We start from the raw sequence: 17,070 nt of genomic DNA, 5'->3' as shown, positions 1-17,070 counted from the left end.
TCATAGGTGGGGACCAATGATGGTGCTACAATAGATCAAACATTTAATAGCCACAAATTTGATACAGCCCACTCACTATTTGAGGCCCTTATCCATCATCGCTTACACGTATTTGGGCCCACCATTTTTGTATATATTATAATATTCATTTTATATTATTTAATTTTCATCTTGCATATTTTATGCCATTAAAATATGATGATTTATTTATTTCTACAATCAATCCCAATATTATTCTGTAAAAAAATCCAAAAAACATGGAATGAATCCGAAATTAATTGCTTGTTGGGAAAATCAAAAGATTTCGAGTCTGTGTTCTTATGATTTGCCACGTTTTTGTTGATTAATGTTTTGGCTTTACGGTGGTTGATCGGAGGAAATTTGGCGATGTTAGGACTGTGTCTGAAGCTGTATTCATTGAGGTTGCGAGTTTTTCAATTCAAAGAAGCTCTTTTTTCCTGGTTTTATGGCTACCTTTGATTGGAACGACGTAGAGGTACGTGGTTGGTTACTGATTATTCTTAAGTTGTCGTAAGTTGAAAATTAAAAAATTCTTTTGAGTTTTATTGCTGGGTAATGGCTTCTGAGTTCGAAGATTGAAAGAACGAGTGTACTGGGTTTTGGGTCGTGGACTGTGCTTTGTGGGAATTAAGGAGCATGCGATATTCGATAATATTTTGGAGAAGAGGAAGTTAAAATTATACGGTGATTTGCTTGAAGGTCACCCAACTCCTCTTTAGCTTTTTGCTTGAAGGTCACCCAAATTTCATAGCGATGAAGCTCTGTTTGAACTTTGAGTTGAATGGGAATCTTTTATTGTATTTTCTGTTATCAAATGAGAATTTTGGTGATGATTCACAAGAGTTCTAAAGTTTTTGTTTTTGGTAAATACATGAAATTTGAAGCCTTGGGTTATAGTTTTGAGTGACTACAATACAGTATGATTGTCTGACATTCATGTACAGAGGTCACCACATCTTTATTTAAGTATTGACGGAGCATGATAACGAATTTGAAGATAGTATGGATGAAGAATCGTGCGTTTTTTATGCAGTTATTTGGAGAAGTGATGGGGAACATATGTTAGGCAGTTCCCGAAATTTTTCTTAAAGGTAGAAATGCAAGCAGAAATAGACTGTGAACCAGAAACCACTGGGGAGACACTCTTATAGCTCTTAAGAAATACTTACCAACAGTACATGAGCCTAAACCTGAAAAACCTTAGTTGGCACAAATGTGATCCTCCATTTGACCGAACAAAACGTAATTAAATTGAAGGATCATAATGAGCCATTCAAAGTATGTCTCAGGGGAAAGAGAAAGAAAGGAACTTGTCCTCGTTTACTAAACCAACTTGCACAGTATTCAAGGAAAATTACGTGTCCTGTTGCATACTCTAAGAAATTATTCACGGTGTGGTATTCAATCATGTTTTCAGTTGAGTTTGATCCCATGCCTAAAATTAATCCATGCAATCAACTCAACAATGTCGACAAATAATACAATCCCTATTATCAAACTGTAATGAATCGCAATTTGCCAGAACCTAAGTTGTTGGATATTACATCTGTTCTGTTAATAAGTACCGTCTCAAGCTCCATGCCTCGCCCCTCTTCTTGTCTACTCAGTGTTGAATGTAGGCTATTAGTCAACAAGTCGATAGATATTTTTGGAGATTTTCTTTGGTTAACTTTGATCTATGATCGTTATTTTCTTATTTCTTGAATGTAGGCTATTAGTAAATAAGTCGATAGATATTTTCTTAGTGTTGAATGTTGCAGATTTTGTTTGGTCAACTTTTAATTCATTTTGTTGTGCTATATCTCCATATGACAAATTCTACTTGTTGATGCGTTTTAATATTCTTTTTTCTTGTTGAGTAATTTGAACAGATGCAAAATGAAGATCTCACTTGTCTATTTCTTCTATTATATTCAGTTAACAAATATAATATGGGGTAAGGCTGGGGAAAGCGATGACCACATTGTTCCATATCCTAATCAAAATGAGGAAAAACATCTGGCTTTATTTGGGATTCTAGCAAATAAGGAAACAAATATTGAAACTTCTGGTGTTTGTTCCATTGAACAAAATAAGCCTTCTATCAACACTAACCGCCATGTTGAACTAGAAGTCGACTCCAAATATAACATTCATGATCATTCTCCAAGATTTGGCCTCGATTCATGGCCTGATGTTTCAGATGCATCTGTTATCAATGTTGAAAAGAGCAATCCTGATATTATAGGAACAAATGAGTCTAACAATGTAACTACGAGTTTGGAAGGTGGCTTCTCAACAGGTAATGCATCAAATTTGATTTGACTAAAATAATTTGCTCAAATGTCTAGCAAAATGCATCAGTTTTGATCGTTTTAGTTTTTTTGCAGATGAGAATGCTCTGTCTGGTGAAGTTTCTGAATATCTTCAAAACCCATTAGAAGACACTGAAAAAAGTGATTATGTTCGCTATGACTGGTCAAATATTGAAAGCTTCGATGATCTGGATATGATATTCAAGTAACCTATATCTTTATTCTTTTCTTTATTTCAATTAAAAACAAGTTCTTTATAATACTTCGTGACTTTGAATTTTCTTGAAGGGACGAAATCTACTTTTTTTCAAAGTATTCATTTTGTGATTATTCATTTTAGCTTCTGTTGAATGCACCATCATACTCAAGTAAGGGTGTAAATGTATCAAATCGAAATGAATATGAAAAAATTAAAGTTGGAATTCGGCTCGAGTTAGAGTTCGGTCGAAAGATTTTAATATGTTCATGAGTTATTCGAACTATTGCTCAAAACTAAATACCGGAAAGACTCGAATTATATTTATTTAATTTATAATCATATTATATTAAAGTTCACTTGCCAATAGCGAACTATTTAATAAACTAATTTGGGATCAAGTTCGTTTGAAAAAAGCTCAAACATATTCAAGTTCGGCTCGAATTCGATAATTTCACACATAAATTTAATACCGGTTTGAAAAGCTCGCGAGCTGGCTCAATTCGTTTGCACCTCTTTATAAAAAGGCTTCAATCTTGACAACTTATAATTATGTCTAAAGTACAAAAAAGCAACATTCATTTCTGAACCGTGCTCACTTAGATATAAACACACTGCCATGCTCCCGATCCCTTCATAAAACCTTTCAAATTGGAAAAGTGAAGTGGAAAACCAACTTTTAAATATTCAGTCAAATAAAATAGAACGACTATAAGACAACCTCTACAACCTTCCACCTAAAGGTGATCTGAAATTTAAAACTCTTGATAACATCTTATTAATTAGGTATATTGTAGTTAGAATAGCTTCCTTCATGAGTATTTAGAAACTTTAGCGGTGAACATTAGAGGGCTAGCTACTTCCAGAAGAAGTCTATCTTTTTTCTCCGACATTCCATTTTGCTGTGGAATCTAAATAAAATGGCTATGATTAATTACACCTTTTTCTTGTAAAAAAGACCCCAAATTTGATTAAAACACTCACTCCGAGTATTACTTTTTTGAAATTGTGTTTCGAACCATTGAGTTGAAGCTTCTAAAATTTGTTTAGCTTCTGTTTTTTCACGTAGAAGATAAACCCAACTTATACATGCATCATCATCAATAAATGTGATAAGCTGTTTTTTTTCCTGAAATAGTCGGGGTTTTAAAAGGTCCCCTATGAGTCACAATAAGTGAAAAGTGAAAATGGTTTTATGCATGTTATGGTTGTACAAGATAAAAGGCACGACGATGTTTTGCAATTCGACAATTATGATTGAAAATCATAAAGATTTTTATTGCTAAACAATGATGGAAACAAATACTCTAAATATTGAAAATAAGGACGTCCTAATCTATGACATCACATCATTATATTATTGATACTAGATTTGGAGTTTGATATGATGAAGGAGTGCTGAACATGTCCACTCAAGCTATTCGCCCTTGAAGTAGTAGAGACCTCCATTTTCTCTAGCATTGCCAATTGTCTTTCCATAGTCCAGAGCGTGAATTTCCCAAGAATTAGAGGAAAATTTAACGATGGACTTCAGGTAACAGGTCAATTTGCTGATGGATAATGGGTTAGATGAAAGATTAGGAACTTGTAGAACATTGGGCAGAGTCAAAAAAGTTCCGGAAACAATAATAGAACCCTTTCCAGCGATGGTTTTCAGCTATTTTAATTTTATTGTCTCCTGCACTAGGGGAATAGAAACAGAGCAACTTGGAGAATACCATCATATGATAATTAACACACAAAATCTATTATCCAAGGGTACAGAGGCAAGATAGATGCATTGGTTGTAAATAGGTACCTTGCCGGGTTAAACAGAAAGAGAATGATGAAAGAGTGGGTTGTGAAAATCGTGTGGATTTGAATTAATGTATGCAATTTATCTAATTGTTCCTCACTGAAAGATGGTGCCCCCCTAGGAAATTTCTGACTATGTTGTTTTTCATGTCCAGAATGATAGGCATTTGAACCACCATGTCCTTTTTGTTTGAATTTTTTTTCTTTCCACTTTGGTGGCTTCCCATGCAGAAGTCCCAACATGTCTCCAGTATGTCTGGGCTTTTCACAATGATCGCGCGAAAGGTTGTTCTTTACAACCTGTCAAGACTGTGCTCTAGAGAAGCTATTTTTGCTGTTGTAGCAACATTTTTTCATTCACCATCACCTTCCTTCTCCCTTCCCCATGGCGGACTTCATCAAATAATTTCCTTGCTGATGACAAGTTTTCAGCCCAATATTCTCCCCCTGACTTCGTCCAGATCTATGTTTAGGCTGGCCAAAATTCATTAACTCTGTCGTTCTCCATACATTTATGGTGTTTAATGTTGTCAGGTTTGAATTCCCATGAAAGTTCATATCAATGGTCCAGCTCCTACAGTCCTACCACATTGCCTTCGTGTTGTAATATTCAATCATTCCTTCTCACCTTTTTGGAATTCGACACTGTAGTCTTTGACCCTAAAAGCTGGGATGAATTTTCATAGTAGGCTTCGTGAACCGCATCCCATATGTCTTTCGTGGTGGTTAGAAACAAGTACGTATTACCAATTGATGGTTCCACCGAGTCGTGAAGCCAAGCCATGACAAGGAGTTCTCAGATTTCCATTTCCCCACTTTGAATCATCCTTTTCTGGTTCCAGAATTTCTTGCTTTAGATAGCCCGAGCTTCCTTTCCCATCGAGTACCAACTTAATCGACTCGGTCCAGACATGTTTGAGAGTTTAATACCTTAATTGTCACTTGATCCAGACATGCTAATTGAATTGAGGAGTTTTTGAACATGGCCGGATTCACATGGTATGCATATGAACGTTTAAACCTTGTTGGCGGACACAGTACTCCGATCGTCACTCGATCCAGACATGTTTGAGAGTTTAATACCTTGTTTTTGCAGTGGTTAATAAAGCCTTATTACCATGTAAGCAGAACAAGAGATGACGTAAGCTGGTACGAGTGTGAGATAAAGTCATCATGAGAAAAAAATGCTCTTCTTGTATTATTATTATTCTTTCTTATGTTTAACAAAATACAAGGCCGTCTAAATTAAACAGAATACATTTTCCTAATTCTAGGTACAATCCCTTGCGTTTAGACACTAAATAATATTCTATCTTTAATTGGTCTATCTACCTGCGACGTACATATTAACAAAATATTTCTGGATAAATACAATATCTGCTTCCATATCTTGACAATTTAGTACCCTCACAAATGGTATTTTGCAGCAATGATAACCCGATATTTGGAGATATAAATGTTGGTTATGCGGACGAGTCATGGTCGTCTTGCAAGGATGGAAATAGCTGCCCATCCAAACATAATCCTACATCTAGTGATTCTTCTAATTTGCCAATCGGTGCATTAAGGTCCATGTCAGATACATCCGATGATAAACTTCAATATAAACTTGATTTGGAGGAGTCTTTTCTTTCTGTGTACGAGAAACTTTATGGGAACAAATCTCAATCTCAGAACGTACAGGCAAGAAAAGCTACTATTGAACGTTTTGTAGGTAACAGTAAGCTATTAATGATCGAGGAGGTATGAAGGAATAAGTTTGTAATATTGTTCGGTGGTTGTTTTTTTGTTGCTTGCATTTTAAATTGCGTCATTTAACTGTCTTCTAAATCCATGTTTATTGTGAAGTGAATAGGACGCACTTTCAGTATTTTACTCACTTTTCTCAGACTCCTGGGATTGCTGATAAGAGCCAAGTGTTCCCCAAGCAACTGGATGAGTGTAATGCTGCTATAGTAAATTCATTCCCAGTGAAGGTAACCTTTTCATCCACTCTTTGTGGAGAAAGCAACTCTTGTACGTGGAAAAGACTTCGATCTCTGTAGAAAGAAGTTATTCTTCTCTCGTCTGTGCTACGCTTCAATCCAAAATGATAAATATAATATAACCAAAGAAAACAAAAAAAATTGTGAGGACGGAAATTTTTATTGCACGGAAATACATGTTTCATTGTCAGATAATTGTCAGTAGCTTGAACGATATTTAACCTTAGACGTGTTTAGAACTCTGTGATGCTTTTACATGTTGAAGTAAAACTACATTAGATAATGTGTGGGATGTAAGTATTTGAACTTATTATGTAATTGATAACCATAAAACAACATAACATAAATAACGGCCAAACTGACCATGATTCAATACCGGACGGTGGAACCAGGAAAATTTCTTTGCATCTTGGCCTCTCATGCAAACTGATTTGTATATGATAAATCGTGTTCTCTCCTCACTGTGAACCAAAACAAGCACACATGGTTTATTATTTTTCTTTCTATGTGATTGGCTTCTTTTTTTTGTTTCAACGTCAGATTGTTTCTCTAGTTGCTTTCATGTGTTCAGGGTAATGAACAAAAGAGATATATGAAGGACCAGAAATTGAAAGAAACAAGCAAGAAACAGATGCATGATATACGTGCTACACGGTTTACATCACATATCATGTTTGAGCAAGTCAACGATGAATATGCACCATCAATGTTCAAAGCATGCCCACCTTTGGTTCTTAGCCAGCAAAAGCATGTCGAGAGAACCGAGCCGTTCCTACGAAAGAACTTCTCTGGTCCAGTTTTTGCGCCTCCTTTTTGTGGGAATACGGTGTATCACTGCCCCAGCACATCTCACTCGTCGTCGAAGTTTCAGCCCGTTAAAAAAAACCTTACACTTGCTTGTGCAAATCCTGTGAAGAAGTCAGTTGATGCGACTACGAATCCTCCAGCAATGACTCCCGAGGAGAAAATTGAAAAGTTGAGAAGGCGGCAGCAATTGAAAGTGATTCTTGCAATTAAGAAACAGCGGCAGCAATTTGGTAATCCGGTGTCAGCAGAGAATTCAACCATTGAAGGAGGAAATGTTGAAGTTGATGAAAATATTAGTGGCTTTCCTTCCCTTGACCGGAACTCAATCATAGGACATGATGATAACAATGGGGTTACAATGCCCTTACGTATTTTCTCCGTGGAGGAATCAGTACTTCGACGACTTCAAGATTCCATTAGTAGAGTTAATAATCTAACCACCCTTGGAATATTTTTCTGGTCATATTGAAAAGTTGTATTAACTCCTGAACAAAAACTAACTTTTTACAGTTGGATATGCAAATAAGGCTTTGCATCCGGGATAGCTTGTTTCGACTCGCAAATAGTGCTATACAGAGACATTGTCCTAGTGATACAAGCAGCGCCAACAAAGATGTTTACAGTCATGAGGGGTTAGTTACAATATGCTGGTCATCTCAAAGCATCCAAGTTCTTCTTGAAACGTGGTTTATTTTAAAGAACAAATTTGATCAACTTTGATCTAGGACAGCTATTTTCTTATTCTTGACTTATTCAACAGGTTTACAAGAATACCAGATGTAGAGAGGAATACCAATCCAATAGATCGGATTGTGGCACATTTTCTTTTTCACACGCCTATGGAGTCCTCAGGAGAATATTTGGAGACCCCCGGTACACCTGTATCTGCTACGCCCTTCTATGAGAGGAAACCAGAGTCATTAAAAAGTTTAGCAAATGGATATGTTTCCCAGAGGTTTGGAAGCCCACAAGTAATGTTTCCTCATGCACCAAAAATCCCATGTACCAATGTTGAGAAGGGTCAGTTCAAGAATGTACCCTGCTTAGATGCTGTCGAAAATGCATCAAGAGATGAAGCTACTACAGCCGTTGGGCATGTGAATGCTGAAACATCCAAATCTTGATGATGGTAATTTCTTAATCTATTCCAAAATATTATCACGTGTCAATGTTATGTATCCATTGATGATAATTTTATAATCACCTAAGTGGATCTTTCTGGGGTTTGTTGCAGAGTACCTGCATGTAGTAATATCGAAGAAGTTTATATATCATAGCACAAGAAAATTTTGGAATTCCTATGTCAAAGTATTCGTGTTCGTTTGTTTGTGTTCCGGTCATCATCTCTTGTTTAAATCCTTGAAGTACCGCTCCTGTGAATTATGTGCATCAGGACGTCTTAACTTTCTTTGTAATAATCCTCATTCCTATCATCCGTCCAAATTATTCTACAAGTGTGTTGTGAAACATTGTTCGCAAATATAATATTGTTTTTCTTTTGGAAATATAAATGTTGGGCATTGCTAACTATGTGATGTAAAGGTTGATACATCTGGGTTTCTTTTTTTTTTTTTTTTAAAAAAAATGGATACATGATACATTTGAATTTTTGTTTTTTGGGAGAATGGATACATTTGAATTTTAGGCAAGGGCAATTGCAAGATGCAGTTGATTTCTAAGATATCAGACATATTAAATGCGACGTACTGGATATTTAATAAAATAAATTCTGCAAAGTTCGTGCTGCAAGCGTTCACTAAATCAAAAAGAGATTTTAATCATTCCTCACCTTAACCGCATTCCCAAGGGTCTCAAATCATGTGTTCGAATTATCTGTGAAACTTCTAAATATAAACTTTTTGAAATATATATATATTTTTAAAAATATACATTAAAAAAGTCCGTGTTCCATGCAAAGTCATGCCAACAGGAATAGCAAACAACAGTCAACAGAGATATGCAACTATCATCATCTGTGAACAAAAGAATCATCATGTAGAGCAGTTCAAGTAAACTCTAATGTGTTCATTCGAATAATTCAACCGTTAAAGATTAAACTATATAATTTAGAATTGCAACTCCGCCTCAGTAACAGGGCTAAAGAAATGCCAGCTTGAACCATGGAAGGCTCGAAAATAATCATCTGAAAAAGTTTTGATCATAACCTCTTCACTGAAGTTCTTGACAGCCAAGATGTGCTTTCTTGAGTTCGAAACAGCAAGATTCTTACAAAGCGACATGTGCTGCTCGTAAGAACCAAAACTATTCCCAAGGAGTACAAGACGAACCAATCGATCAATTACCCAATTTACTGCTAAGAGATTCTCATAAAGGTCTGCCTCACAGTGTGGCATGAAGAAAAGAGTAGGTTTTTGGATTTGTCGACGGCCCTGTTCGTCGACCGACAGAACAGAACAACCAAGAGAATTCAAAATCTTTGATTCTGTCAAAGAAATAATTGGATCAAAAACTTCTATTTCTCCAATCCAATCAAAATTTCTCTTCATCAAAATTGCGAGACAGAGTTGAAAACGAGGGGGTTCAAATGATTCAATGCTACCAATACCATAAATAACCATCTGCATCTTTTCTTCCGAGCCCAGAACCTTAAGAAACTTATTCAACATATCCGGATTCTGCATCTGCTCCAAGAAAGAACTGAAGAAGTCAGAAACCTCAAGCTTCTGAAGATAAATCTGCATTTTCTGCATCAATTTGGATTCCCTCTCAGGATCTTCTTCCATATCTGTTGGAGTCCATGATCGTTCTTTTTTTTGTCGAATCAGGACCCCAGGATGGCTAAAACTTCTATTCTTCTTTCCACGACGTGGCAGAACAACGGTCCACTCTTCAGCCGGGCTAGATTTTTCATAGAGGTGTTTCGCAGTAGCAGCCATTCATTCAGCCACTAGATTCTCCCACAATTCAGAATAGCTGGCATTCAATTTGTGAGCAATTTCTGTCCTTGTAGCTAAAGACATAAACACCAATTTTAATTGCAATCAGAAACATATATCCATTGTTTTTTAAACCATTAGCCAGTAAAATCAGAAATATATGTCCATAATTGGAATGTGAACATTATGAATACAAGGTTAAATGCAATGTGATTTCAACTCAACAGCATTTGTTTACAGTTCACTAATTAATACATATTAGATACTATGAGACAACTTCCTCCATCCATGCAGATTCTAAAATAGTATCTTCAATAGGCCTTAGTGTACCTCGCTAGGATATCCATTGTTCCTTGCACCTGGGCTCTACATGTGCGTTTAACAACTAATATGGATAAAATTGAGAAGAAGTTATTCAACCAATCAAAACTACTTCCACTCCCTATCTGCTGCCCGATAATTGCTTTCAGTTCATCCCCAAAAGGAACGTTATCCCAAACCAGTTTCTTTAGTTAATCACTCACACCAATTATATCAAAGAACTTACATTCTTGCAGAAAATTGATAACAAAAATGACGAATTCTTCCAGAAAATTCACAACTTACAACCATAATTTTAGATGATACCAATCCAATCCAAATGTTACAGTCGAATTTGGGTCTCAATACTTAAAAAGCACCAGAAAAAGAGAGTGCCAAGGCCTCCTGTTCAGTTGAATTCAAGACTCCCACTACCCAAATTAAAGCTGTATTCCAAGCCGAATAAGCCAGTCCGAACTCTAGTTTTTCGATTTCCAATTTAATATACAAAAAAATTAAAAAGAAAAAGATCAAAGGTACCTTAAGAACAGGTAACATGTACTCTGACCACCGGAGAATCTCAATGACTCAGCGAGAAGAAGAAAAGCGCTGAGCTCCGCCGCCCAGGCTGAAATCGGGTATTTAAATCGGGCTGGATTATCGAGCTTAATCGGGCCGAGTTGGTTCTAGCGAGTTGAGATGGGAGAGAGGACGGTTTTTTTTGGGTTCGATTTAGTGGACAACAAGTTTCTCAGCTCGACGGGTTGGCAGAAAACTCGAAATGGAAAGGTTCGGGATATATTTTTGGTTACGGACGTTTAGATATAATATTCTCACGTCATTTTTTTTATTTAGAAATAAATTCTCTAAGGAACTTTGATTTTACAATATTATGTAACAACCCACTTCAATCAGAATTTATTATTCCCTAAATTGAAATTCTTAGTGTACAATCAGCAAATTCTGGATGTTTAAACCCTCGATTCATCAGAAAATAATAATACAATCCAACGGTTTGAATTGAACTGCTTGAGTTAGTAGGGTAGCACAAGATGATCTTTAAAGATATGGTAGATTATGATATATATGTGCTGAGTTGATGAGATTGAATTATTCTGTTTAAGTGCACTCGAATATCTTGAAGCATTGTAGACTTAAAAGATATAAGATTGTAATCGTTAAGTTAAGATGTGTTTATTCTGTCTTGAGTCTGCATATTTATGGTTGAAAGACTCCCATACTCGGATTTTGATTTTTAAAGATCATTTATACTAACTCTCTACATAATGGTCTTATCGCTTTCAATGATCGTACACCATTAGATGTCTTTTAATCTCCCTTAGATTTTTCCGGCTTTTAACTCTTATCGCATTTGAAAAGTTGATTGACTTTGGACACTTTAAAAAACATTATATCAATAGAGAGTTAATAGGATATTGTGTCATGAACTCATGATACTTAAATTGAAACAACTTGAGTTCAATATATCAATCTCGATTTGTTCATATCTGGTCGTCTGCAGTGTGGTTGAAGTTTAACGGTTATAATGATGCACTTCATTTAAGACTTGGTCCAGTCAAAAGTTAAATTATCTTTTGCAGCTAGAGTTATGATGTTTTGCGGTTCGAACTCTTGGTATTCTGTTTGAGCAGCTTGACTTGATCTAGTGGTTGAAACACATGTAAATATTTTATATTATATATATAAACCACAAAAACAAATTTGTCCCAATACTCAATTGTTTTCTGCAATTTTTCTTATTTAATTAATTATTATCTAATAATTAATATTTTATTTTAATAACTGTCAAATTCTCAATATCTAAATTCTAAAAAAATGCTAAATATATGTGTGAAAACAAATAATATACGATCCCTTGAGAGATTTCAAATATGTTACCGATAATTATCTGTTGGCAACAAATAGCATGTTGAATAATTTAATACACCATTTTTAGAATTTGGACTTTTACAATTTGTGAATTTTGATAAGCTATTTTTTTCAATAAAATGAAAAAAAAATATTCAATGAAAATTAATTTTATTCTATTTAAAAAGATGATTAATCATATGTAAATAATTATTATCAAATAAAACGTGGCACATGAAAGTAACATCTGAAATAATAGAGTGATGCTACATATACATCAAGTTTTTTACATTAATTGATACAAATGTTATACAAAAAAATCAACTCATGCATAATGAAATGTCAATTTAATCAATTTATGTCATGTTTTATCTTGAGAGCATGATACCCACTCTAATTAAATTGAAATTAATATTTATAGAATTTAAATTTTATCTTAAAATAAACAGACTTTTTTATACAAAGTAAAAAGATAAAATTATTTTGATCAAAATTTCGCGATATAATAATTATAAATATACGAAATACTGTATTATTCAAATTAATGTCATGAAACTTTCTGTTACAAAGTAAACATAACCCTTTCCTTTTCAAAGCATATGTCAAGAACTATATGGTCAATTAAAAAATTTGTTAAAATAAAAAAATTACAGAAATTTATATTGATATATGGGCTGTACAAACAGAAGATATTAAAAGTGAATTGATTTGAATTATTGAACTTGATAAACAAAACTTTTTTAAAAATATGTTTATTTGTTTTTTGTTTGGTCTTAAAAAATATATTTAATTTGTTTTTTTTTTTTTGGTTTGGTTTAGGGATTTCGTCCCAAATTCAAGAACTTGATATCAGATAAGCTCGACTAAATTACGTCTTCGATAAGTATTGAATTTTAGAGAGAATCTCATCTACGCAAAGTGAATGGTCTTAAGACAACTAAGAAGAGTCGGTCAAATATTGAGATCTTGTTGAGATTTGGTTCATTACAACAATAATGATGCTTCATCTTATCATTATCGTGTTTGCGAAAATCCAAGCTCAATACACACTCCTAAAACTCTATAAATAGAGAAACTCTGGCACATTTTAAGATATGCTCTCATTTTTGCTCAAGCTTTTTAGTTCTCAGAGATTTTCTTTGAACTGCTTGTTGACTCGAGCGTCAGAGTGTTTACGTCGGGAATCCTCTCGACGCCCCCTGATGAGTGTTCGTGATGCAGGTGACGCCCTTGCAAGGTTAACTGTATACTAGCTACGTGCATTTTTTGCCAATTAGGTGAGATCATTTACCGGCTAGATAAGCCAATTTACCAATCAGTCGAATCTTACGTCCCCAGTCTACACCATGTGTTTATTTCAGCTACATCACAAACAATACATGCATCGACATTCTGAGTTTTAGGATCGAGTTGTAGTTTAGAAAGAGAATAAACTCTTTAATGATTTTGCGATTAAAAGAGCTACAATAGCTCGTTCTTGAAATGTTAAAAAATAACCGAGCATCGAGAAATTTGGTTTGTGAGATATAATCAAAATCCTAGACCTCGCCATATTTTCAGCTTGACTTCATCTAAGTTCCAGCTTGTCAAATCTCTAAACATGACATCTTGCAACTACACACTTGAGTAAATATGTTAGAAACACAACAAAAGTTTTGTTATCATCAAAATCAAAATTGACAGTGTTTTCGTATCCCAACACCGAGATTTTCAAAATAAAAATTCTAGAAATTCATTAATTAAAACCACTTAAAAAAATTCAACTTTTTTTAATACACTGCTATAAATTTTTTTAAATTTTTTTAATCAATAAACACAGATAACTTACATTGTCTACTCGAATGATATCTTATAATAATTATAAAAATCTAAAACCCAGTAAAAAAAAAACTAGGAGGAAAGTTTGAAATACGACTGATTTAACAAATAATTAAATTGCCACAACTTAAAATAATAAAAATTATATAATTGTTCTACTACAATTAAATCATTGAACAAGTTCCAACTCCTTCAATTTTGCTCTTAACCTACTCGGTGACAAGCATTCTTCAATCGGCTTTCTTTTACTACTATTAATAATAATATTATTTGGTTGATTTTCCATCGATTTCCCTCTCAATAAATGTGGCCTTAGTTTATTGACATCAGATTGTTGAACTGGCTTTATGAAGAATTCATGTGCTCCTTGCTGCAAACAATTATTTATTCTCGTGGGAACATTTTCAGAGGACATTATCACAACTGGGATATCCTTCAATAATCTTGATTCCTGAAAAATAAATATCATTTCGATCATCTGTAACGAAAATATATGGCTTTTTCTTTCGAATGATCCATGTTTTTTTGGGAAAATTACTCTAAATTTATTATTTTACAGAAATGATAAAAGTGAGATATTTACTTTAATCTTTCTGAGGAGGTCATAGCCTGTTATTCCTGGCATACAGTAGTCTGTAATGATCAAATTCACTTCCATTTCCTGCAATGAAAACGATAATTATTTGACGATCAGATAAAGAATTTTACATCATAAAAAAAACATACATGATGAAAATTCCCCGTTGGAGGAAAAGTTGGGTTTGAGTTTGTGTTCTTGTTTATGTCTGCATTCTCATGATCTTCTAGCAATCCAAGAAACTCGAGCGCCTTGACTCCAGAATCTACTGTTGTAACTGCGTGTAAAAAATATGAAATAAAATTTGAAATTTATATAAATTAATCAATATTTTATCTATTTTTTTAAAAAAATCAAATTTTAATGTATATAAAATGGGAAATGTACCTTGGTAAGAAGAAGTTTTGAGGAGCCTCTCGATTAACTTTCTATCGATTATGCTATCATCGACTGCTAGTACGTGAAACTGAGTCGTCTCGTTGTCTATACCACTACTCATTGTCTCCGCTCCGAACAGATCGGTATCGATAATTATACAACAAAATTACAAAAAAAAAAGATTTTAAAAAAAGAACAATAGTGTGGAATTATTCTTGGGAGATAATGAAGAAGATAGCTTAACTTGTTGAACATATATGCATAGAAAAAATAGTAGGTGGTGGAGACAATATACATATAGGGTTTGAAAGTGTAATGAGATTCTGAGAGATATATCGGACAGTTTGAAAAGATTAAGATCACACAAGATATCATTTAGAATCTGCAAGATTTCATTTGTTCATTTTTGAATTCGAGAATAAGCAACGAACTTTCTTGTTTTACCTACTTTTCTTGGTTCCAATCTTTAACAAATATTTCTATTATTATTTTAAATTAAAGGGGATCCTTCGGATCTTTCTTTATTTTATTCAATTTTTATGGGATTACATTGGATTTAAATCTTGACAAAAACTTGTGTGAGACGGTCTCACGGATCGTATTTTGTGAGACGGATATCTTATTTTGATCATCCATAAAAAAATATTATTTTTGAGTAAGTCTTTTGTGAGACGGTCTCACGAATCTTTATCTTTGGACGGGTCAACCCTACCGATATTCACAATAAAAAGTAATACTCTTAGCATAAAAAATAATATCGGTAGGGACCCGTCTCACAGATAAATATTCGTGAGATCGTCTTACAAGAGATCTACTCTTAAATCTTTTTTGGAAAAAAAAAGAAGAGGAGGAGGAAATGGGATCCTTTGGGTTGTTCAAATGCGTGCAAGTTTGGCAATTTGATGTTTTCTTTAATAAAGATCGGATATTCCATTATTTAATTGTTTGTATCATACATTGATATATTGAAGTCCGATTTGGTCAACAATCTTCTTTGGTTGGACTCGAAGATCATAAATGATTTTATCGAAGTGAGTAAAATATATAAATATTTTTTCAAAAAAATTATGCATAAAATTTTAATATTTTCTTGTTTAAGAGAAGGGATTGTCCTTTCCCGCTTTGATCGGATCTTCTCTAATGTGTCTGTCTTTCTTTATATACACTAGCTCACGTGTATATTTGTTGCGTGCATGTTCAGTCGATTTTTATCATAATATAAGTACTCTTGTTAAAGAATTGAAATTAAAGTTGAAAAATTAATTTTTTCTAAGCTTTAATAAAAAAAATTTAGGTTTTTTTTTTTTACAAAAATTGATTTTCTCATGCAGAAAAAGGGCTAAAAATGGGTATTTTGGATAAATTTTTAGATTTTATAACTTTTAAATAATTATTTTAAAACGTTTGAATCGAATTAAGACTTAACCCATTGGAGAAATGAAGATGAAACCTTTGAATTAAATTTATTTTTAATAAAAATAAATATAAAATAATACGCCTTATTTTTAATAGGAAATTATTATTTACAATTCACTTTAATAGTGGAGTGTGTACGATAATAAATGTAGTGCAAAAAAACAATTCCCCTTTGAATGAAATAAAATATTTCATAAATTTTTAAATAATTATAAGAAATAATTTACAAGTTCCTAAATGATATTTAAATTTCTTTTACGATATATATGACCAAATAGCCAAAACTCATTTTAGAAGCTTTTTACTTGAAAAACGAAACGACTAGGCTCTAAGACAAAAACTTGTGTGAAACGGTCTCAAGATTCGTATTTTATGAGATAGATTTCTTATTTGGGTCATCAATGAAAAAATATTATTTTTTATGCTAAGAATCTTAATTTTTATTGTGAATATCGGTAGGATTGACCCGTCTCATAGATAAAGATTCGTGAGACCATCTCACAATAGACCTACTCAAGTTATAATGACTTCTTATGTTTCTCCCGAGCTTTAAAAGGCTATACATAAAGTGTTAGAAAAATACTTCCGAAAAGAGGAAAGTGCGTAAAAATAATAATTTACAAAGTTTGGGAAAAGCCAAGTTTTGCCAAATTATACCATATATAAAAAATCACATTTTAGTCAATAAATTAATTAATAAACTATATTTTTATCGAAA

At 33.6% G+C, this 17,070-nt stretch overlaps 3 protein-coding genes and 1 long non-coding RNA gene across 6 annotated transcripts; 2 read left to right on the top strand and 2 right to left on the bottom strand.

Moving 5' to 3' along the window:
• Positions 1–180: 180 nt before the first annotated feature.
• Positions 181–8,662, top strand: LOC142505280 (protein LNK2-like). 3 transcript variants are annotated; one of them, XM_075618198.1, is made up of 9 exons: positions 181–496; positions 1,939–2,302; positions 2,391–2,520; positions 5,733–5,988; positions 6,195–6,281; positions 6,844–7,521; positions 7,608–7,729; positions 7,858–8,226; positions 8,332–8,662. In XM_075618198.1, the coding sequence occupies exons 1-8, from the start codon at positions 467–469 to the stop codon at positions 8,219–8,221; spliced, it is 2,031 nt and encodes a 676-aa protein (XP_075474313.1). In that variant the 5' UTR covers positions 181–466; the 3' UTR covers positions 8,222–8,226; positions 8,332–8,662. The 3 variants fall into 3 exon arrangements, with proteins under 3 accessions (XP_075474313.1, XP_075474312.1, XP_075474314.1); XM_075618197.1 differs by having other exon boundaries at positions 7,858–8,662; XM_075618199.1 differs by having other exon boundaries at positions 182–496; positions 6,862–7,521; positions 7,858–8,662.
• A 439-nt stretch (positions 8,663–9,101) lies between these two features.
• On the bottom strand, positions 9,102–11,052 carry LOC142506086 (protein SENSITIVITY TO RED LIGHT REDUCED 1-like). Its single transcript, XM_075619234.1, has 2 exons — positions 10,835–11,052; positions 9,102–10,068 (listed from the first exon to the last, which is right to left on the bottom strand). The coding sequence occupies exon 2, from the start codon at positions 9,992–9,994 to the stop codon at positions 9,164–9,166; it is 831 nt and encodes a 276-aa protein (XP_075475349.1). The 5' UTR covers positions 9,995–10,068; positions 10,835–11,052; the 3' UTR covers positions 9,102–9,163.
• Positions 10,067–10,829, top strand: LOC142506087 (uncharacterized). The gene is made up of 2 exons (XR_012804523.1): positions 10,067–10,191; positions 10,479–10,829. It is a non-coding gene; the product is annotated as an uncharacterized LOC142506087 (long non-coding RNA).
• Positions 11,053–14,054: 3,002 nt separating the features above from the next.
• LOC142505281 (two-component response regulator ORR3-like) lies at positions 14,055–15,351 on the bottom strand. The gene is made up of 4 exons (XM_075618200.1): positions 14,946–15,351; positions 14,708–14,835; positions 14,565–14,642; positions 14,055–14,432 (listed from the first exon to the last, which is right to left on the bottom strand). The coding sequence occupies exons 1-4, from the start codon at positions 15,055–15,057 to the stop codon at positions 14,151–14,153; spliced, it is 600 nt and encodes a 199-aa protein (XP_075474315.1). The 5' UTR covers positions 15,058–15,351; the 3' UTR covers positions 14,055–14,150.
• Positions 15,352–17,070: the final 1,719 nt, after the last annotated feature.

This window comes from Primulina tabacum, chromosome 10 (genome assembly GCF_025594145.1).
Source record: "Primulina tabacum isolate GXHZ01 chromosome 10, ASM2559414v2, whole genome shotgun sequence".
In the NCBI taxonomy this organism is placed as follows: domain Eukaryota; kingdom Viridiplantae; phylum Streptophyta; class Magnoliopsida; order Lamiales; family Gesneriaceae; genus Primulina; species Primulina tabacum.
The sequence above is the reverse complement of the archived record's forward strand: the minus strand, read 5'-3'. Positions and strand labels throughout refer to the sequence as shown.